Source organism: Bos javanicus, chromosome 2 (genome assembly GCF_032452875.1).
Source record: "Bos javanicus breed banteng chromosome 2, ARS-OSU_banteng_1.0, whole genome shotgun sequence".
NCBI lineage: Eukaryota > Metazoa > Chordata > Mammalia > Artiodactyla > Bovidae > Bos > Bos javanicus.
The window spans coordinates 21,802,949-21,827,692 of record NC_083869.1 but is presented as its reverse complement, the minus strand read 5'-3'; the positions used below and the strand labels follow the sequence as shown (position 1 = coordinate 21,827,692).

The following is a 24,744-nucleotide window of genomic DNA, read 5'->3' as shown; positions in this document are numbered from 1 at the left end:
AGTGGTTTTCTCTACTTTCTTCAATTTCAGTCTGAATATGGCACATTAGGACACTAGAGATCATTTGCCCAAGGTCACAGAGCCATTAAGCTAGTTAAGATCCTAGATTTAAATCTGGATCTCCTTCTTTTCAAAGTGCAGTTTTTCCATGGCATCATGTTATGTATATTATCCTATCTCCCCCCACCAAAAAAAGAAGGGAAAAAAAAGAAAATGCAAAAATCAAGAAAGATAATCTAAGACTGGGTGGCTTGATGATTCAAAAGACAACTACAAGGGAATCCCCTGGTGGTCCAGTGGTTAGGACTTCGCTCTGTCCCTGTCATAGGCCCAAGTTCAATCCCTTGTCAGGGACCTAAGATCCAGCAAGCCAAGTGGTGTGAAAGACAACCACAAACGATTCGGAATGCCAAGTCTGATACTGTAACCTCTAAAGCCATATCACCCCAGATTAGGTATATTTTCCCCATCTTTTCTGACTAAGTATTTCCTTATGAACTGCAAATAGCAGTTCATAAAGTCCTAGTTTCTTCACTGGTTAGCATACATAAGATATACTGTGTATATATATTAGCATACAAAATGTGTACAGCTGAGAAGATACTTTACTGTTTAGAAATTAACTCTGTCTCAAACTATCTGAACAAACTATCTGTAAAACTGGGAACAATGACAACTTCCTTGTAGGGCTGAGGTAAAGATTAAATATGTAAAACTTCAGTTCAGTTCAGTTCAGTCGCTCAGTCGTGTCCGACTCTGTGACCCCATGATTCGCAGCACGCCAGGCCTCCCTGTCCATTACCAACTCCCGGAGTTCATTCAAACTCACGTCCATTGAGTCGGTGATGCCGTCCAGCCATCTCATCCTCTGTCGTCCCCTTCTCTTCCTGCCCCCAATCCCTCCCAGCATCAGAGTCTTTTCCAATGAGTCAACTCTTCACATGAGGTGACCAAAGTACTGGAGTTTCAGCTTTAGCATCATTCCTTCCAAAAGAACACCCAGGACTGATCTCCTTTAGAATGGACTGGTTGGATGTCCTTGCAGTCCAAGGGACTCTCAAGAGTCTTCTCCAACACCACAGTTCAAAAGCATCAATTCTTCTGTGCTCAGCTTTCTTCACAGTCCAACTCGCACATCCATACATGACGACTGGAAAAACCATAGCCTTGACCAGACGGACCTTTGTTGGCAAAGTAATGTCTCTGCTTTTGAATATGCAGATATGCAGATGACACCACCCTTATGGCAGAAAGTGAAGAGGAACTAAAAAGCCTCTTGATGAAAGTGAAAAAGGAGAGTGAAAAAGTTGGCTTAAAGCTAAACATTCAGAAAACTGAGATCATGGCATCTGGTCCCATCACTTAATGGCAAACAGATGGGGAAACAGTGGCAGACTTTATTTTTGGGGGCTCCAAAATCACTGCAGATGGTGACTGCAGCCATGAAATTAAAAGACGCTCACTCCTTGGAAGGAAAGTTATGACCAACCTAGTAAACTTACCTGAGTCATATAAGGATTTCTTAATTTTTTATCAGCTTCCTTACCTTTTTCAAAAATATCTATTGAGCCCTCTATTTTCATAGTTCAGGTGTTAGGGTACGGACACCAAAGAATCACAAGAGTTCCTTTACTTTTGTATTTTCAAAATATACTTAGGAAAAAAAGTACTCAGGGATCATCTTAAGGACAGGTTTAGCTCAGTCTGGAGCTAAATATTTAAAATTTTAAATTAAAATTTTAATATTTAATATATTAAATTAAAAAATATATAATTTATTTATTTGACTGTGCCAGCTCTTAGTTGCAGCATGCAAACTCTTAGTTGTGGCATGTGGGATCTGACCAGGGATCAAACTTGGGTCCCCTGCATCGGGAGCGCAGAGTCTTAGCTACTGGACCATCATGAACTCCTCCAGATGTATTTTATTTTGGAAAATATATTCTCAAGACCACATGGTACACTGCATCTTTCAGAATCCAGATTAAGATTCCCAGTTCCATTTTTTCTTCCTTCTCTTATGCTATGCTAAGTCACTTCAGTCGTGTCTGACTCTGTGTGACCCCATAGATGGCAGCCCACCAGGCTTCCCTGTCCCTGCGATTCTCCAGGCAAGAACACTGGAGTGGGTTGCTCACTTCTCCAATGCGTGCGAGTGAAAAGAGAAAGTGAAGTCGCTCAGTCGTGTCCGACTCTGAGCAACCCCAAGGACTGTAGCCTACCAGGCTCCTCCGTCCATGGGATTTTCCAGGCAAGAGTACTGGAGTGGGGTGCCATTGCCTTCTCTGCCTTCTCTTATAAACAAGCAGAAATAACCACATTAGCAGCTAAGATTCAGGAAATTGGGACACTCATAACTGATGGGATAATGTGGAAGTGGATGGATTAAAACTAATTAGGTAGGTGACCAAAGTAGTACTTGGCTGTAGTTAGGAAGGAATACTTAAACTAAATGGTCAAAGAAGTGAAAGCAAAAAGAGAGGAATTTGAAAGTGTGGGTCATATAAACAGAAGGAGGAAGATCTGGGAAGGTGGTCAGTGTGCATAATTACATCTTTTATAAGCCAATCTATAATAGCGTTAGGTTAGGGCTTTCATTTCTGGATATAAAATGTATAAAAATATAAGTACTGGTTGAGATGTGAACCTTGGTAAATTATGTGTTGGTAAAACATTTTTAAGTCCTTAGGTAGAAAACAGAATTGAAGAGCATTTAAAGTTTTATAGTAAAGAGCTTAGCTCTTAGAATTAATGAAATACAGTAACTGCACATAGGGGAGTCTGAAGTACATAAACATCACTCTCTTGAATAATCTTTAGTAGGGCAAGTTACTACCTTATAGAGCACTTAAAAGCAGCATCAGTATTCATTCATTATCCTCTCTTGACTGCCCTAGGGTATACAGTACTCATCTAGTGAGGAAGCGCTAATGTTTGCTCCATGCTGTTACATTGATTACAATGGGTCTATCTTGGAAGTGTGCCACTGGATACAAAATGCAAGAAAAAGATTTTCAAGGGTTAATTAACACTGCTTTCAACTACAGATTTTTTTTTAAACTATAAATTTTTTTTAAACAAACATGTTTAAAAACAAATGTATGCTAAAAAAATTACAGTGGGTTAGGAGAAGAAAGTTGTCTAAACGGTGATTCATATACATTTTACAACTAATGTAAGGATATCTATAATCCACCCACATATATGTTGAGACATTTTAAAGAAGGGTAATTTGGTCCCCCCAAATTAATGAAAACATCTATAAATATGATAGATATTTATCTTACAACAGAATTTTGGAGCTACTCAATTAGTCCAATTACCATCTTACAGGTAAAGAAATTAAGGCCCCAAGAGTGAAGTTACTTCCCAGGATCACAGAGCAAGTTAGAAGCAGATCTAGGACCAGAAATTCTGTCTGTTGACTCCTGATTCACTGAACAAACATATTTTAAACAAAAGGTTGAAAAGGTTTGAAAAAACTAGAGCTTTTGTCTCACATTAAGTATTCTTTTTTTTTTTTTTTTAGTATTTATTTATTTAGCTGGGTCTTAGCTGCAGCATGTGGAATCTAGTTCCCTGACCAGGGATCCAACCCCAGCCCTCTGCCTTGGGGGCACAGAGTCTTTGCCACTGGACCACCAGGGAAGTCCTAACATTAAGTATTCTAAGTATAGTTTAGTAACCATTAAGAGTATCAAACACTGGTCTGTCCATTACTGGATCAAAATTCTATCAATAGAGAAATCTAATGTAAGTAAATGAAGATTAAGTACTCAGAGAAATTATATAAGATTTAACAAGTCTATATTCTGTAACATGTACAATAAAAGCTAGGCATAATTTTAATTTTAAACTAAAGGAAAGAAAACGAAAATCTTTATTACTATGTTTCTAAGCAGACTAGTAATTTAATGGTAGAGTTACATTTTAGTGTTGTAAAATTCAGCTACTATGTTGAAAACTTTTTGTATTAAAGACTATGTCAATTAGAGTGAATGTAGGGGAAAAAAAAGTGAATATAGTCTTGTGCTGACCAATCTGATATCCATCTTAAGAGGTAATCTGCTAAAAATAATGTTATTCAAATTCTATGTTATATGTTGTACCCATGAAAGCAAATTTTTATCACATCTGTCAGTACCTGGTAGGAATAAACTACTCGATCATAGTTCAAAGAAAAAACACAATGTTCTCTAGAAACAATTTATGAAAAAGTCAGATCCATATTTCATAAGCACCACAAAAGCTCATCAGAGTAATAACCCTCCTTCTCCTGGGTGTTATCCTACCATCTGCTGCTCTATTACTTATCTTTATTTTGCAACTAATTAACAGCATAATCTTCTAAATTCAGCAAGTTAATTATCATTATTGTGGTCTTTGCAGCATCATCAGTCCTTGTGAAATCTTGCTCCCCACCCCCAGAGAACATATGAAAATGAAGTAGGTTGGGAAAGAGTCTGTTTCGTTGGAGTGGGCTCATTTGGTGTTTGCTCATTAGCTTGGCATGCAGAGGGAGGTCAGAAGAATTCTGCTGAACATGAGGCTCCATGCAGGGCCCAACTAAGTTAATGTAGGTTTCTGAACATTTGCCAAGATGCCCTCTGTCAGCTCTCAGTAGAAACCCCCTGCAGAAAACCTACCAGCTACCCACTGTGTGCAAAGATCTCTCTCAGTTTGTCACACAAGTCTTAAAGAAATGATTCTGGGGAATACATCTTAAATACTTAACTAAATCTTCTTAAATGAAACTCATGGATGGTTAACATTTTCTTATTCAGATGAGTTACTTTTTGATTATAAATATTACATAGGAAATTTGTTTTTTTAGAAGAGTAACACAGGTAGCAAATATCTATGGTTTAATGTGCTTAAAGACAAACAAAACCCCTAAACTATATGTACATTTGGTGAGAGCCAGTGCAATTTTGTAGAAAACAGTAGATCCCAGGAATTTTCCTAGAGTATTAAAAAATACTGGGTAATCTTTTATTTGTGGACCCCCCCCAATACATTTTTACTTAAACTAAGTTTTTACTTTTCCAAAAACTCAAAGTTCTTAAAAAACAAAACAAGCACAACTTGTCCTGAAAGAATTTCTTCATAAAAAAAAAAGAAAGATCTTTTTAAAATATTTGTAACAAACACAATGCATATAAATCTTCCAGTAAGCACTGGGCACATGAAAACCAGGCCACTGCAAAAGCATCCTTGGCTATCTTAGGATACAAGTAAGTTTCTCTTCAGCTATAGTGTACTACTTATTGTTCTGTGTTCCAATGTTGCCATTTCTCAAACATTTTTTTTTTAACCACATTTTAGCAGAGTTACTATTGCTGTACTATTTAACATTAACAGACTGTGACCACAAAGGTCAAATAAATCCTTAGCAGAGATGCAGAATCAAACAGGGAGGATGTTTAAATATTTTCAAAGAGTTGAAAACAACAAAGCAAAATCCAATTGAAGCAGTTAAAGAAGAAATTATAATGTTTGCTGGGGGGCTTCAGACTGGTAAAAAGTCAGAAAAATTATTTAACATGTAACATGAATCTAGGGGATGTGAGCTGGGGACCATTCATTTGGAGAGAATGGAATTAAGAGTTCTATCACTGACAGAGAAAAGAATCCAATCCTATGATCATTTATCTGATCATTAAAAAACCTCTGTGCACTAGGATATGAATCTAGTCTCAACTTTCTCCCATTAGAATTATACAATTATTTATTTAGTAAATCTTTTAGCCCCCTGATGCTTAATAAATTAAGAAAATCAATGACACTGACATTTTAATTCAAGTTTAGAAACAATCAAACCAAACCATTCAAAGTTCTAGCAACAGGAGAATGGATAAAGAAATTGTGGTATACTCACAGCAAAATACGCAGCAATAAAAAGAAACTACAGAACATGCAACAACATGGGTAAGTTTCACAGACATATACTTAACTGAATGCAAGAGTATATATTGATTTTATTTACATTGCTGGTGATAAATATTAACAGCTGGGGGAGATGGACTGAGGGAAGAAGGAACATAAAGAAACGTGGGTAGATGTTAATGTTCTATACCATAATAGAGGTGAGTTACATGAATGCACTTAAATTGTACAGTTTAAATTGGTCCATTTCAATCTATGTAAATTTTACATTTAAGAAAGACTTATTAAAAAATAATTCAGTGACGGTAAGGAGTGGTCTGAGGAAGAACAACAGTTACATTGCTAATAACTGAAGCTGGGTGATGAGCACATGGGGATTCATTACAGAATCTTATTTACTTTGTATATAATACTTGAAATCTTCCATAACAAAAAGCTTAAAAAAAAGGAGGGGGGAGGCTAATTTCTGAATCTTTTTATTTAATTAAAAAATAGGACAATCTTATTTACTATCCCAATTAAAATAGGTAATCACCTAAATGTGGCTATTTTATATGTTAGCAATATTTTACTAAGAAATTTAATTGGACTGTTAAATTTAAGTGAGGCAATTTGTGACTCCCCATGCAATTTGGGGGGCCTTCAACCTATAACTGTGTTTCATACATAAATATGTGAAATACAGCTTTGGTATTTTTCAGTGTACAAGCATACAAAGTATTTTTATTCTTACTAATTAAATTTCTCAAATTTATTCAGTTATTCAGGGAAACTTACTAGTTTCTATCTTATAGCCAAAAGTATTTCTTTAAATCTGATCTGTTCTTTACAAACTGTGGAGGGAAAAGTCCACTGAATATGTAAAAGTATTCTGAGATGCAGAGAACAACAACAGGATCTCTTTAACTTCTATTCTACATAGTTCTCACTAATTCATTTTTTCATTATACTAGTTACGTTAAGTAGGAAGTGTAAAACACATTCCTAGTGAAGGTCTTCTGCTAACAAATGAAAAAGATTCATCTTAGTTCCATGGCTTTGACCTAAACATGGTGTTACATGAAAAATTGTCCTCTTGGATTTTCAAGTTCTTTCACTATCATCAATAACCAGCTAATTTTAATACTCTTCAACCAACTATTATTTATTCAGACAGTATATAAGTTTTACTGTTAAAAAAAAAAAAAGTTATCACATGCCAAATTCAGAATGATTATTTGCATTAATGGAGAATAGCAGTAAAAAATTTAAAGCCTTGCAATAATATATAATGGTTTTTATGTGTACAAATTTATAATGTCAGTGTAGTGCCTAGCATATAACTGAAACAAATAATAGGTGTCTAACAACTATCGATTGATTTTAGTTAAAAATTAGCTCTAAAGTGTGTTAAATTGTAGAAAGGAGAATTATTTTGATTTAAAAGAAAATTACCCCACTGATCCTCCCACCCCTTAGCAGCAGCTTCAGGTCATCTACTAAGAAGTTAGCAAGTAAGAAAGATTTGAGGCTAAGAAAGACCCCAGAAATCAAAGTTTAATCCCTTTATTTTACAGATGAGGAAAATGAGTCTCAGAAAAATTAAAGTGGCTTGTTTGGGGGTAGTGAACAGAAGAATTATGAGTAAAATGAAAATGTCTTCTGATTCCTACTCTATAGTTCACCCCTTAACATCGATTTCTTAGTGCTTGAAACACAAGTCAAAAATATGGTTTTCCTTTATATATAATGTTTACTAACCTGTATACTATTTCAGAATTTTTTCTTAATACTGTTCTACTCATTTGAATGACTGTTTAAAATCATTCATAATGTCAGTGCTGCCTTCAGATGATTACTTCTAGTTTCAGCTGCAATATCCCTAGCCTCCAGCAGGAGGAGTTTGCCTAAAAAGCCACATCAAACATCAGACAAACCAATGGTAAAAACTAGAACTTTACTTCCAATCGATTCATTTGCTTTCAAGTACCAGTACCCTGTCACCATGCTAATTAAAACTTTCCTTTTCCAAACTTTCTGGTTCCCCTATAATGTAGTACAGGCCCACAAATTTATAAAATTTGATCTAAATTGTGCATCTGAAGTGGGCTTTAATTGAAAAAGCTAATTCAAAACAGAGTCAAGATATGTACAGAACAAATAAAATTTTGCTTACCATTTTTGCTTCTGACTGCACTGGTTGAGGAGAGGAAGGACCTGGAATTCCTGGAACGCTAGGCACCATGGTGACTGGTCGAACAAGCTATCAGAAGATATTGAAAAATAATTACTAGAAAATATATTCAAAATGAGATTTGTACTTTATTTGCAAAATGGCTGCTATAATAATTTACATAATAAGTATATATTAATATGTATATGACAATATATTACACATTAACAGAAAGTATATATTGTGTTGGCAAAAAAGTTCCTTCTGTTTTTAAAGTAAAAATAAGACACATCTTTCATTTTCATCAAGAACTGTATTGAACAACATATTCACTGTTTTGTTCCACTGCCTTCTGCCATTTTTCAGGCAAGTTAATGATTCTGTCTTCCCAAAACCTTTTATCTTTTTGAGCAAAGAACTGTTCTAGGTTCCTGTCATAATTTGTTTTAAAAATGCAATGTTTTCATTATCTTTCTAATCACATGTAGAAATGACAGTCAAGAAGGTTTTCTTCACTTTACTTACATGGAACACAAATATCAAAGTGATGATTAATCAAGCTGGTACAAATGATTTTCAGTGCTTGATTTGGATATTTTGAGTATGTCAGCTATCAAACTCATAAGATTGAGTGTTCTTAATTAATGCCTCCACTATCAACTTCAACAGGACTACCCAACCATGGGGCATCATCCAGCAAATCTCCAGCACAAACTTCACAAACCACTTTTGACACGTTCTATCAGACACAGCACCTTCTTCATTTACTACACAAATCTTTTTTTATTTTTTGCATTTCAATTGTGTTTTTACTTTTCTTGAAATAATAAAGCATAAATGTGTTGAAAATGTTGCTTTTTCTTTCATCCTCAATATTAAAATGGCTATAAATAATTCACCGATTTCAATTTTTTTAAAAAAAATGTACACTAATACGACAGCTGTCACAATACAATCTAACAAAATTGTTTCAAATGAAGTTAAAGACAACTGAGTGCTACTAGAGCCATCTCATGGGGAGGGACTGAATGAACTTTTTGGCCAACCCAATATATTAATATTTATATTGTAATATAAATATAATAATTGATAAAATTATTTGAGACTGCAGAATCAGAAAACTTCAGAAAACTGTATCTGAACCCTTAATGATCTTAATCCTGACTTATCCTTCAAAACTTGTCAATTTTTCTGAGACATTCATTTTTAATCTTCAATTCTCATAATTTATTTTTAATAATTCCTTCTTACAGAAACTAATAATATTCACAGTGATGCAAAATTTCTCATAGATCTGTCACACCTCCGTTTTGAATGAGAAAGAATGTTAAAACTTGTATAACTAGGCATAAAAAGTAATTTCAACAATGAACTTTGCTTTTCTAAAATATATACATATAAAATTTATAAAATATATACATGAAAGTTCTTTAATACATTAAATACAGCATAATGACAAAGGAGAACCTGATTACCTCTAGTAATTTCACTAATACTACTACTTAACAGATTTTCCATCGTCTTTTGCCTTTAAAAAAAACATAATATCAACAGTGAATGATTAGTTATTGTATACTAAAGTATATCTCTTTTTCATTTCAGTTTCTCTCACTGCAGTTACATTTAACAGGATACCATATAAACCCAGATACAAGAATGCTTCCCCATCAAAAATATCTGGAGAAAAGAGAGAGTAGTCACCTTATATTTGAGTCCTTATAAAACTCTCAAATAATGCATTTTGAACTACAAAGTTCCATTTGAAGACAACACATTACCTTGATTTTGTGGAAATATCTGAAATATTACAATCAATGCTAATTTTGGATACTTAGGTCACTTTAGTTAATAAAATAAATATTTAATAGTAATTTTAGTTAATATTCATGAGGATATAATCTCACCAAAAGTGTAAAGAGCATTTTAAAAATAATTTTTAAGAACTATACAATAAATGATTATATTGTACTGACCAGAAATATCTATCTACAAGGTGATAAAGAGACTGTATTTTTGAGTATCAGGACTTGATGTAAGATTTCCAGGATTATAATAGTAGATTCAAAAAGTGTTACACTGAAATTATTTAGATGAGGATGAAAATAATGTGTTTCGGAAAACTTTGTGAGGCTCCTTAAAAAGTGGTTCTAATGACAAAAACTTGCATGTTGAAGACACACTTGAAGATTCTGTTATTTTATGAAATGTGAGAATAGAAAAAAAAGCATTATTTGTAACATATTATTCAGAACAATGTGCCTTTAAATACTCACTAAGTTACTGAATAGTATAAGTAGATATTTAACTACTATGTCTTTCAACATTTATATAATTAACATGCCCTTCAAAAAACTTCTTTTTGATCTTCTCATTAGGAAAAGTGGAAACTATCTATTGTCCATTCTAGTAGACCATTTAGATTTTCACACGCTTGGGAAAGCAAAGGAATTCCATAAACCCAACATGATCATAAAAGTTCAGAATGCTTTTATAAACGATTTCTCTAATAATCAAAATAACATGAAGTTACCTGATAAATGTTCCAGTATAAATATCTTCTTACAGAACAGAAATCTATGTTAATATTTGAATTCTACAAATCTAGCAAATTGAAATGGGTTGAAGAAGGAATTAGTTTTTTTTTTTAGTTTCAACCTTAAGTTTATTTTTTAAATTTATTTTGTAATTGAAGGATAATTGCTTTACAGAATTTTGCTGGTTTCTGCCAAACAGCAACATAAATCAGTCATAGGTATACATATGTCCCCTCCCTTTTGAACCTTAGGAATTAGTTCTTAATTACTAAATTATTAGTTCTTAATACTAAAAATAAAAGGAAAACAATTAAGATTTCGAGGATTGAAAAATGTTACTTATCCAGTTATGTTTGCCTTGAAAGATTTACGCGATCACAGTAAATATCAATGAGTAAATATTACTCAACATTAAGTATTTTGTTGAACTCAGTTTCACAAACCAATCAAGCAGCCCCAAGTGTATTTTCTGATTATAAAGATCAGTTTTCTATAAAGAAAATATTAAATAGTCTAAAAACTTACTGGAACTGCAGCTGGAACATGCACATTAGAACTTGTGATTGATGCAGGAATAGCAACAGGCATGGTTTGTCCATTAGGAAGATGTAACAGAAGAGGAAATGGGCCTGGTACAGGACTAAGGAAAACAAAAGAAGGGCAATTAGAAAAAAGAAATCCATATCAATGATGTCTAAAAAATATAAAAGTATTTTTACCATTATAATTTAAAAATAAATTTTCCAGAGACATCTAAAAAATTAATAAACATAACAGAAGAGAAACAGAGAACAGACAGGTGGTTGCCAGAGGGAAGGGAATGGAGGGATGAGAGACATTAAGAGGTACAAACTTCCAGTTGCAAAATAAATGAGTCACAGGAATGAAATTCACAGTGTGAGGAATATAATCATTAATAATGTAATATCATCTCTGTATGGTAACAAAGGTGGTCAGAAGATACAAACTTATAGTTAGAAGATATATAAGTACTAGGGATGTAATGTGGTGTGCTCAGTCATGTCTGATTCTTTGCAACCCCATGGACTATAGCTGCTTGCCAGGCTCCTCTGTCCATGGAATTTTCCAGGCAAGAATCCTGGAGTGGGTTGCCATTTCCTTCTCCAGAGGATCTTCCTGGCCCAAGGATTGAACCAGCATCTCTTATGTCTCCTGCACTGGCAGGTGGGTTCTCTACCACTAGCGCCACTTGGGAAGCCCTAAGCGTTCACTGTACATCTCAATAAAACTAGAAGAAAAAAAACGAACAAGAGGTCAGCCCAAGGAAAATGCCCATGTGACAGATGCAAACTTGATACCATTTCTCATAAAATGAACAAAATACCCACAAAAAATCATACATGGTATATATACACTGCTCAAGTAATTAAACAAAAATTTCTGAACCACTGCAAAGCACACTGTAAAATTTAATTAGTTTTAATTGCATCTTAAATGTACAATGTATGTAAGCAGTGTAGAAAAAAAGAAAAAAAATGGGAAAAGCTACGAATTTACTTAGAGAACAATCTGCAATATATTAACTGAGAAAAATTCTTGTCAGAAAACTCTTGAGAACTCCCTGTAAAAACTGAAAGAAATGTTTTGTGTTAGTCGCTTAGTTGTGTCTTACTCTTTGCAACACCATGGACAATAGCCTGCCAGGCTCCACTGTCCATGGGATTCCTCCAGGCAAGAATACTGGAGTGGGTAGCCATTCCCTTCTCCAGCGGATCTTCCTGATCCAAGGATCAAAGCCGGGTCTCCTGCATTGCAGGCAGATTCTTTACCGTCTGAGCCACCAGGGAAGCCCTGAAAGAAATGTTATCTAGTGATAAAGATAATCTTATGTGTTTTGTGTAAAATAGCATGAAAATAAGAGATCATCTTAAAATCACAATCTGTTTAATTTGTCTTTAAAATTAGGCACTGTATATGTTTTCTAATGTGTTAGAAAACATTTATATTAAAAAAAAAATTACCCGAGTATTTTTTCCAAAAATAAAAGCATGCAAAAATGATTAACACACACACAAAACTAAGGCCACAATTAGAATAATTAAATGTCTTTGGAAAATCATGACAAGAAAAACTTAACAATTCATAAAATTCAATGACTGGCCCAAATCACTTACACAATTGGCCTGTTGGAGGACGGTGCCTGGGTGATTACAGTACTTGAGGTTGGTGAAGGTACTGCCTGCTGAATAATGACACTTGAGTCAGAACTTGTAAGCAGCACATTGGGAACTTGTAAAGATGCTGGACGAACAATAGCTGATGTGGGCTGTGCAGTTTGTGCCAATGGTACTTCCTATTTAGTAATGAGATGGAGAAACAATGAAATTTAAAAATCCAAGTCAATTCATGTACCTTTATGAAAGGAATATAACACATCTCTTAAAAAAGCCCCACAAACTTAGTACTTAGTATCACCCCAAAATATATTAATATTTATTTAAAGTTAATTAAGAGAAAATACAGTACTTTGGCCACTTCATGTGAAGAGTTGACTCATTGGAAAAGACTCTGATGCTGGGAGGGATTGGGGGCAGGAGGAGAAGGGGACGACAGAGGATGAGATGGTTGGATGGCATCACCGACTCGATGGATGTGACTTTGAGTGAACTCCGGGAGTTGGTGATGGACAGGGAGGCCTGGCGTGCTGCAATTCATGGGGTCGCAAAGAGTCGGACACGACTGAGCAACTGAACTGAACTGAACTGAACTAAAGAGAAAATTGTAGAAGTAGTTGTTTCAAATGCAATGTTAATATTTTAATTTAAAAAACATCTGAGTGGTTTTTTCAGTACAACTTGTTTTACCATCAATCTAGAAATAACTTAGGCTGGGCAACTTGGCTATATAACTCCATGAGAATTCTAATAAAAAATAAAACTACAATTCCATGCTCATGGAAGTACAGAACTTAAAATCCAGATGGGACTTCCTTGTCCTACTCCATCATTATATTGTATAAAGAAGAAATAGGTCCAGGAGACTCTTTTATAGTTGATATAAATTCAATAATAGAAATGTTAAAATTTTTTTTTAAGTAATACAAATGTTTGCTAATTTCAGGTAACTATCTCTACATTACCAGTAATTTCTCAATATCAAAAGGTGAAGTAATATTAATACCTTGAATGTAAAACTAAACTACTGGAGTAAGATCTTTCCAAAGTAAAGAAAAACACGGAACCTTATAGATGGGTCTTTTCCCCAGTTTACAGATTAGAAAACAGGTTATCCAGAACTCCATAACTAGAATAAAAATTGGTCCACCATGTTCTTTGAATTTGCCTTTATACTGCCATTTATTCTCAGAATTTTATTAAGCTACATAGGAAGAAAGATAAAACTAGTACTACTGGAACTTTGTTTACTTGACAAATTTGAGAAATTACAACATGCCCTGAAGGACTAGTAGGAAAAGAGACAGTACACAGGTAAAACAAACAAGAAAATTTTGGACAATAATGTGTTATAGGCTAACAGTATAAATATAATATCAATAAATCATGAGAGATTAACTGAGGGAAAGTTGGAGTTGGCTACTTTAGATAGTATAGTGAGGTAAAGTGAGCTTCTTTGAAAAATGGCATTTGAACTGGTACTGAAAAGATGAGGAGTGCATTCTAGGGAGAAGGAAGCAATACCAAGAGCAATGTCTTTGAGGGAGGAAAAAGCTTAGAATATCTGATGGACACTATCACAGAAAAGGCATGAGGTGAGGCTGGATAAGAACACAAGTCTAAATCAATGATGGCTTATGGAAGAAGTGTGAGTTACCTTAAATGCAAAGGCAAACCACTGAAGGATTTTAAGCAGAGAAGTGACATAATATATTAAAAAATATACATCCTAGCTTCCCTGGTGGCTCAGCTGGTAAAGAATCCACCCGCAATGCAGGAGACCTGGGTTCGATCCCCGGGTTGGGAAGGTCCCCTAGAGAGGGGAACAGCTACCCACTCCAGTATTCTGGTGAGTGACTTTCACTCACATACATATATATTCAGATATACATGTACATGTACATGTATTCTGTATATGCTTGTGTTTGGATACTTTCTGCATATTTGTTACATTTCAATTAAAAATAAAAAGAAAAACAAAGCCACCAATTAAGAAAAATATACAGCCAATGGAAAATAGGTTGGAGATGGAAGTAGAAAGTCCTGGTAATTGTTAAAAGTTATATTAACTGAACAATATATTAACAAATAATTATTAACAGTTATTAGAAGGTAACTGTTAATTATTCAAGTAAAAGATGACTACAGTTGTGACAGTGAAGATAAAACAGATAAATTAAGGATATATTCAGGAAGTAGGTTTGGTAAGATATGCTACTGGTTTCACTGAGAAGGAAAAGAGGGAATTAAGTATTCTTTATTTTTGGCCAGAGCCAACTAGAGAATGGATGGAGAGAAAATTTACCGAGACAGAGAAGACTGGGGGGCGGGGCTCTAATTCAGACGTACTACGTTTAAGATGACACATAAAAGGAAATGTCAAGACAGAGCTGCATATGAATATGGAAATCCGGGAAATATCTGGGTTGATTGATATAAATTTGAAAACCAGGTTGATCGTTTTTAAAGTTACATGTCTGGATGAGAGCATTTAAGAAGGAAAAAACTGAGAAAGAGAAGGGGGCTCAGAATTTACTTCTTACAACTTGGAATAACTATGCCCTGCCCAGTGTGAGCTAATGACTGAAGAATGCAGGAAAAAGAAATACCCCTAAGAGGGATAAAGCAGCAACCAGCAGGAAAAAACTGTTGAGTGTGAAGGGACTGGAATACTCTCTAGGTAAAAGGTATTTATATCAAAGATGTAACAGCATTTCTTATAACTGCGATAATGTGGAAACAATATTTACATTCAAGATCAGTAAATACATTATGATAATGATAAAATAAAGTGCAAACATTAAAAATTATGACTTTGGAAAATTTTCTAATGGCATGGGAAAATCTTGATTAATGCTGAATGTCTAAAACATGATATAAAAAAGTAAACTATGATTCTTCTTGGTATTTATCTTTTTATCCCTTTATACTTCTATGTAACTATTCACTTGTATATGTGTGAAAGTGTTAGGCAGCTCTTTGCAACCTCATGGACTGTAGCCTGCCAGGCTCCTCTCTGTCCATGGAATTCTTCAGGCAAGAATCCTGGAGTGGGTAGTCATTCCTTTCTCCAGGTGATCTTCCCAACCCAGGGACTGAATTCGGGTTTCCTGCACTGCAGGCAGATTCTTTACTGTCTGAGCCACTACAGAAGCCTAATACATATATGTATATTTTTATGTATAAAAGTATACATGTATCTAGGAAAAATGTTTCAAAATATTAGTAATTCTTATTGCTCAGTCATGGGGTAAAAGGTGTTTTTTTCTTTCTTATATTTTTCTGGATTCTTAAAGTTTTTTAATAATGAGAATGCACTTTTATTATAAGTAAATAAAAAAATACAAAACACCTAATGGTCAAAGCATTTATTCCTAGGTATCAATAAATAGTTACCTTTTCTGCCTTACTTCTAGCTCCTCTGTCATGGCAAAAGTCCGTTAGGCTATGATTTTAGAGTAACATAACCTACAAAAGAACACTGTCATTGCCTTTCACTGTGCCCCATGCCTCCAAATAAATGTGTTTAGCAGATGTGCTAATGAATGAACATTAATTGAGAAATATCTGTAATAATGGTTAACTCAGCACATAATATACCCCAGTTGGCCCCAGGTACCAAAGTATTCAGATCTAGGAATGAGGCACTAAATTACTACAAAAAGACTATACCAAGTAAGACAGTGTCATCGTCATCATATTAGTTGGTATTACCAAACATCACTGCTGAAGTAAGTAGCTATTCCTTTAACCCTTTAAAAGTCTAAATAACCTTTATTCAAACAATATTTAGTTGCAAAGATTCTTAATTAAGCTATCACTGTATAAAAGTAGCAAAAAAAAAAAAAATAGCAAAACCCAGAGAAATTAAATTTATAAATGTATGTATCCTCTAAAAAAATAACAGGTTTATCTTAAATGACTATTAGTCTCTCCAATAATTTGTCATAAAAAATTATCTATAAACAAATTATCTTCTTTCCCTAAAATATCTGAGTATTCACAGGCTTTCACATATAAGACAAGTACAACCTGATGCTGATTAAGGCATATTACATTAAAATTTTATGTAGACCAAATATTAGACTTCACTGAAAATGCTGATTTTTTTTCCCACTTAGTTTGAGTTTCTTCTGTAAATACAAACTTCTAACCTTCTCATCACTGGTAGTAGACTCTGGGTGAGGTAAAGGACTATCCTGGTGAGTTGTTTCTACAACAGAAGGCTCCTCAATTTTGCTTCTTATGATGGGTGTTGCAAGAGGAGATAAATCTAGAGGCATCTAAAATGCAAATTAGAGAAAGTGTTAGGAGTTTAAAAACAGCCAATCAGTTTATCTAAAATAAGAAAGCAACAAGTGAAAACTGTTCTGTCAGAAGCACTCTTTTAATTTCATGGTTAATAACATACTTTTTTAATGTCATCTTCTGAGGCTTTCTTGAACTCATTCTCAAATGGACTTGCCAACTCATTAAACAAACCCACTTCTTCACAGTTTTTCAAGAATCTTGTTGGTGTTGGGGTCTGATCTGAAATAAATGTCAATAAGCAATTACACAGATTTAAGTATCATACAGGACTCTAAAGTATTTTAGCTAGTAAATTAATGAATTAGCAAGACTGGTTCAGTCAGCTGTTAATTCTCTTTGGAAAGACCTCTTCCTTTAAAGCAAACAAAATTTGGTTAAGTTCTTGTTGCAGTTTAAGGTATTTCCTCCAACTTTATGAACAATAAAAGTATGAAAAGAATTCCTTCTTGTTCCTTATTCCACAGGTTCTGAGTAGAGTGACATAAGCATCCTCTATTCAGAGATAAACTATTATCATTATCTAACACAAATTAAAAAAAATTTATAGTATTAAAACTTACTAATGCTTAAAACTAGGGGAAAACTAGGACCAGAACATGTATATTTGCTTGAACTTGGCCCTTCCACTAGTATTCATAATCTATTATGAAAGCAAGCTTAAGATGAAACAATGCTGCACTAAAACACAAACTGGGTGTACATGTGAGCACATATTAATTACAAAACAATAGCTAGTTAAGGTCTACACTGAATGAAAAACAGCCAAGTTATGAATTTTGCCTGTTTTATTATTTTCAAGGCTATTTGCTCACATTGATTAGGATTAATAGCACATTCAATTCTATTCACATTTTATATACTTTAGGGCATCAACTTCATAAGTTACATCAAGGATCTAGCCTAAACTAAATAAAAGTATAAGGATGACTCCTGGCTTAAGATATAATACTCATAAAACCTTCTGTGAAATTAAAATATATATTTGTTAACTACTGGGTTCCTAGAGTGGGCATTACTTACTGTTTTATCATCACCCTCAACCCAACGTATAAATATTTTACACTAAAACGATCTATTTGTCATACACATTAGATATAATATAGGCCTACCTCAGACAGTAGTAGTATTATCAAAATTACTGAAGGACTTTTTGTCATCATTTTACCTAACAGTCTGCAATGTACATAACCTGTACTCCCCCAAAGACATACAAAATGGTAATAAGGGCCCAGCATTCTTGTATCAACCTAGGTCCATCCATCATGACTGCAATAGTAAATTGAACCTAAATTTGACTCTTCTGTTCATGCCCAAAGGATTTATCTATGCCTAACAGAGGGTTCCTATTTTGTATTAAAGGGAGAGGAGTCTTTAAAATACATATGCAAAAATCATTTTTTATCAGCAATTACTATAATGATCAGGCTTGGAAAGAAAAAAGTCAACACAGGCACAATTGTTTAAACATGCATATGTGGTTTTTGGCTATTGATCATCAAATATATATCACACGCATCATGCACTATATTTACACAGTTACGCTATACTACTGATCTCAAATGTATTTAAAGAAAAAAAGTCAAGTGCTATGTTTAAATGTGTTCTACTTTTCTAGCGCATTAAATGTAAACAGATCGGAAAGTAAGTTCTAGAAACCAATCTCAAAATATTTTTGAGTTAAATGTTACAGAGAGAGATATGGCTCTAAAGCAAGAAGTTCCAGAGAAGGAAAGACCTTCATGCTCAGGGGAGTGAAACTTCCAGGCTGTAGTTATTTTGTTGGCATTTTTGGTTTTCTCTCTCAATATCTGATACATGGGATTTTAAAGAAATGCACACCACACTCTTACCTGCTTCCTTTTACTTATAGAAATAAAGATATGCTGAATGTTTCCCTACATTTTTCCTAAACAAATTGTTTTTTGGTGAATTATCTGTTTTACCTCCAGTTTTTTCAAGACAAAAATCTTGATACTGAATGACAAGAATTATCTTTTTTCTTCATTATCATATGCAATGCTTATGAAAGATAATTTGATTTCAAGCTGGGTAATAACTTAAAAGTATTAATAATATTCAGTATTTAGATATAATTCTAGACTTACAAATATATAACCTAAGCTTTACAAGAGAAAAAAATTAAAACATTAATTTGAATATTTGGACTACATGACTGTGGTTATGACAAAAGGACTGAAATTTATATATTAAATTTTATATAAAATTATTTTATCACAATACTTCTGTGTGTATACATATACAGAGATGTATGTATCTATAAATACCCAAAAAAGAAGTAGCTGACACAGCATGGAAGGACAATAAACCAATGCATGTACTGGGCTTCTCTTTTCACATACTGAAAGATAATCATCCATTTAGGTGATACAGTATGTTCACAGGAGCAACATAGGAAAATAAAAATCATTTATTGAATTTAAGCCCCATTTATTGAGAGTATTTTACTAACACAGATGTTTAGTCCAAACAGAAACATAAACAAAATCCTAATGAACAAGTCTGCTAACTGCTTTCTCCAACAGGAGGAGCCTGATCATTTTCTAGCTTCACATAGCACTGTAAAGCAGATGTAAACAGCTAAAAGAAACAATGACTAAACATCACATTAATTGAATTATCAGTTAAATGTAAGTTCTGGAAATGGTATGAATGCTCCCAGATCCTAACTAACTTCCACAAAAAATGATATTGAAGTCTACATTTGAAAACTATACAAAAATGTGAAATGAATGGTCAGAAGGAAACATGAAAATGTAATGGGTAAAATACATGTTGCCAACATTTATTGTAAATGAAGTCATTGGAATATCACCAGACTATATTATTTACAGAGAATACACAAAAATTGTGCACATTCCAGGTGAAATATGTATATAAACTATTAATAAAAGCATATACTAACCAGCCACAATGACACTGTCATTACGTGCTGGACCAAATTTCAGTGTCATCTCATGTTTATGTTTATGGACAGCCAAATGATCCTCGTTGGTAAAACGCTGTGGCAAAAAGTTTTAAAATATAGTTAAGATTTTCAATTTGATCAAATAAGTTAAATGATAAGGAAATTTTCATTTCCACAACAACATGTAAAACCACCATTAACAAAGACATAGCAGTTTGTTAACTATAAAGAATCTACTGTTAGTATAGATAAACATACTAGGTCTCAATCACAGAGAAACTCATTACCCAAGAATGAGCAATAATGATAATACTAGGTCACTTAACTCATTTGAGAGCATTTAAAAACAAAACCTGAGGCAAAGAAACTTTACATAAATTTCATCTGGACACTAAAAATAGACGACTTAATTTTTGCCATATCATAGTAGAAATATATACTCCACAGTATAATGACTTTTGAACAAAGTACTGTTATTTTACTTAGATTTCAGGTTACTTACCACTTTTAAAATGAGAACTTTCTTATAAAAATATTATTCCTGGACAAATTAAGAAGTAAATCAGGTGCTTTATGTTACCACATAAAAAAAGAATGCCCTGATTATAATCCAGCAAAGAAACAGCAGTCAATACAATAAAGCAATTCATTTCAAAATAAAAATTTTAACTTAGAATAAAGTGGTTTTACATTTTTTATCATACTCTTACATAAAAAAATGAAGCAAAATTATTTCTAAAGCTACACTTAACTTTGATAGGTCCTACATGCTAAAGGTGACATTTATGATTACAATATAATAAATACATTGTTTAAATATCTCCTGTGTCTGGATAGCAATCTTTATGAAGATGCTCCTTATCTTTAGCAACATTTACAACTGAATATAGAGCACTTTTTAATTTCAAAGAAATAATTATAAGATGTTAAATTAAGAGATCTATACTCACTCTCTAGGCTATATCCTTAAAAATGGGATGTTAAAATAATGAACATGGTTTCTCAGAACTACCAGAAATGGATTCCTTACCCTGTGGTCTTACCATTCCCTATTCAACTCAATACATACTTCCTTTCATGCAACTAGTGATAGCAGCTTTAGGGTTAACCTTAAAACAATGTAAAAGAAAGAAATATTTCTATCTATTACGCTTTCTTTTCTAAATATTAAAAGTATGACCTGTATCATCCTTGGCCCAGCCCACAAGCCCACTGTAAAAAGTTAATCCCTGTCATTTATATCTGATTTTGCTCTGTACGGTACATGTTTATAGCACCTACTACTACTACTACTACTAAGTCGCTTCAGTCATGTCTGACTCTGTGCGACCCCATAGATGGCAGCTCACCAGGCTCCCCGTCCCTGGGATTCTCCAGGCAAGAACACTAGAGTGGGTTGCCATTTCCTTCTTCAGTGCATGAAAGTGAAAAGTGAAAGTGAAGTCGCTCAGTCATGTCCGACTCTTCATGACCCCATGGACTGCAGCCTACCAGGTTCCTCTGCCCATGGGATTTTCCAGGCACGAGTACTGGAGTGGGTGCCATTGCCTTTATTATATTGATGTTTTCATATTTCCTTTCAAGTAGACTGAGCTCCTACTATTTCAGTTTCCCTAAATTTAACATATAGTAAATAGTCAATAAATGCTAACTAAAAGAATGAACTCCTTACAAGTAAAGAACTGAATCTTCAAGCCCAATCTAAAAGAAACAAAAACCACCAAACCACAGACTGTTCCTAAAGGTGAATTAAGCGTTAATTTAATTTGGTTATATTGTTTTCTCATGTAAGTATGCTTTCTACTAAGTCTTTAAGTTACTGTACACCAGTGGAAAATTATTAATATGTCCCCTCTTTGGAACCTGTTTGTATTCCCATTGAAGATGAGTATACATATACAAAGAGTAACTCTATCCCTTGACTTACTCATTTACAACTGAAACAATCATTGAGCAATCATAATCTAGCTCTGCCCTATGCAAGTGCTATTTTCCTACTGCTTTGTCATTATGTGTAAGAATCCTTTCCAAATTTGGAAAAATAAGAAATAGTCATCCTTTCGTAGAGTTTCCAATAACGAAGCTTTTGGAGAATGAACATAGCGATAGCATTTACCAGCACTACTTCATTGCTTTTTACTTTGCATTACAGTTTTGAATGTCTTACAAGTATCTTAAAGCAAGATTCACTTTATGTTCCAAAGAACCTAACAATGTGGCTTCTCCACTGAAGGTAATCATTAAACATTTGCAAATAAATGCGTTTTAGTAGAGGTCTTAGATTTTAAAACAGCAAAGTCAGCATAATTAACAGACAAGCTTACAAAGTTATCTCCTAGGAATTTTATCCCAACGGTATCCTCTGCTTAGTTACTGGTTTGAACACAAATATTCAAATCGAACAGCAACTACATATACAATAAATAACATTATGTTTTGTACAAAATATGTGAAAATACCAACAAGATTGATTCTAAGTGAAAAGTAGCAGGTAAAAAGACCATAAAATACATTTAAGATCATATGAATAGTAAAAGGAGAAATGCCAGGAATATGAATTCACAAAGTTTCAAAGAGAACACAGATCAAGTTTATCTAAATGCTATTTATAAAGGAACTGTTAATCATATAATATTTTTATACATGGGTAAAATACATTGAAATTGATACTTGATACAAGTTAGTATCAAGTTGATACACTGACACTCACTTGTATCAAGTATCATGGATCTTTATCATGATATAGATATTATCTATATCTATAACGTTGCCTACCATCTGAGAAGACTTATTTACCTATAACGAGAAACTTAAAACAGTGTCAAAAGGCAGTCACCAGGAAAAGATATATATATATGTAAAATGCATTATTTTTTCAACAAATACAAAACAGCTACTACAAGCTAAAATAGTTTTGCAAGAATCTATTTGAACTGCTTTTCCAGACAAATTAAAAGGTTTATTCTAAAAATAAGTTTTGTAGAAAAATAATGATATTGCTGCTGCTGCTAAGTTACTTCAGTCGTGTTCGACTCTGTGCGACTCCATAGACGGCAGCCCACCAGGCTCCCCCGTCCCTGGGATTCTCCAGGCAAGAACACTGGAGTGGGACTGCTAGTAATAATATATTGCATTCATACAATTTCTTTCTTCCAGGCAATTGAGAGCACTACTCCAATGAAAATGTTATACATGTGCAGTGTTTTGTCAAATAAGAAAGACTTTGAACATGCAGCTGAATAAACAATGGGAAAGGCAGTCAAGAAAGTTAGAATAGGCCAACAATGTCTCTTACAGGGTTAAAAAGTAAGGGTAACCTGACAAATATAGGAGGCGGTGAAATAGTTGCTTCCATAAAAAATTAATTTAAGCTCAGGTATTGGAGAAATTTGTGTTTCCAAAGTGTGAACACTCTTATCAGAATTAACTTAAGAAATGAGTCATTCTGCATTTAATACATGCATTTATATCCATGATATAGATGATTATTCCTAATATAAAACATTAAATAGGTATTAAATTATAAGGTCATTAGGCCAATAGCCCATTTTACTACTTCTTTCACGAATTTAAGTACTCTAATTTAACACCAGGGAGTTACTGATCAAATACACACAGATACACACACTCTCCCATACTTTCATTGAAACTTCAGATTAAATAAAATGAAATCTTTATCTCCTTTAAAAAAAGTTATAATGTATTAACATTTCACCAAAGAAAAAATTTTCAATGAGAGCATCACCAAAAGCAAAGCTATTATCAATAAAATGTAAAAATTTCAATGTTAAAAAGACTCTTTCACTAAATTATCTCAACTTTGTCTCTTTTACCAAATTCAATGGAACATCATGTTAAAATAAATGAAATTATCAAAAGTCTATCTATGAAATACCTAACAGTGACTGGGACATAAAAAAATTTACTAGAAAGAGCCAACAGTTAAAACTTTTGCACTGATTTCTATAGGTCTCTCTGAAATAACATTATCAACAAAATATACTTAAAATTTTTTAAATCTATTTGAAAATTTAAGTTCATTAAGTGTTTTAAAGCTAAAACTCAAATTTGGAAGAATGTTATTAACTAGTGACAAAAAATAATTTGGACTACCACCATCAGATTGGTGCTTCTAAAATCAATGCTTAATAGAATTTTTGATTTCCTAGGAAATTACTATTTGAATCTAGAGAGAGACCATAACTATTCCTAGTCCAAGCAAGATTTAACAAATGGATGATGCTGACCTTGGCCCAGTTATCATTTGGCCAGTAACACTTATAAAGTATTACTATAATATAGATTAGACTATTTTAAGTATCTCAGAGAACAAATATATGCCAAAAAAGTTATTAATACCTAGGAATGAAGCGTTCATGATGAGAACAATACTTAAAAGTTATTAGTGAAACTAAAAAGTTGTTTTCGCTTTTAAAAACAATATGAAAAAATGTATGAGGAGCCTTAAAAATGTGTATACATTTTGATCTGATAATTTGGTTTCTAAAAATGTATTTTGAGGAATTAGGGAGATGTACATAAGGGGTTATAGAGAATATTCATCACAATGTTGTGATTTTTTTAGGCCATAATAATTAATTTTTAGGCCATAAAAGAGGAATAGGTAAGTAGATTTTGGGATATATTCTGACAACAGAACACTAGACAGGAACTCAAACTCATGTTTTCAATTAACACACAATATATCATACTATATAATGTATAATATACTATGTAATATAGTACAGTGCTATACTGTATAATGTATAGGATAATACTATATAATGTCATCTGCATACA

At 33.4% G+C, this 24,744-nt stretch overlaps 1 protein-coding gene across 7 annotated transcripts in view; it reads right to left on the bottom strand.

The window, feature by feature from the left end:
- ATF2 (activating transcription factor 2) overlaps nt 1–24,744 on the bottom strand; it is an 83,492-nt gene that overhangs the window by 25,270 nt on the left and 33,478 nt on the right. For 5 of the 7 annotated variants that reach the window (XR_009739997.1, XM_061434844.1, XM_061434852.1 and 2 more), the window contains 6 exons: nt 19,942–20,038; nt 17,119–17,237; nt 16,862–16,990; nt 12,708–12,886; nt 11,098–11,212; nt 8,042–8,128 (listed from right to left, as the gene is read on the bottom strand). Coding sequence is in view for 6 of the 7 variants with exons in the window: in XM_061434844.1 (XP_061290828.1) it covers nt 8,042–8,128; nt 11,098–11,212; nt 12,708–12,886; nt 16,862–16,990; nt 17,119–17,237; nt 19,942–20,038 (726 nt within the window). In the remaining variant the exon portion in view is untranslated. The remainder of the gene's footprint in view (nt 1–8,041; nt 8,129–11,097; nt 11,213–12,707; nt 12,887–16,861; nt 16,991–17,118; nt 17,238–19,941; nt 20,039–24,744) is intronic. The other 2 variants (XM_061434877.1, XM_061434885.1) reach the window with 2 other exon arrangements.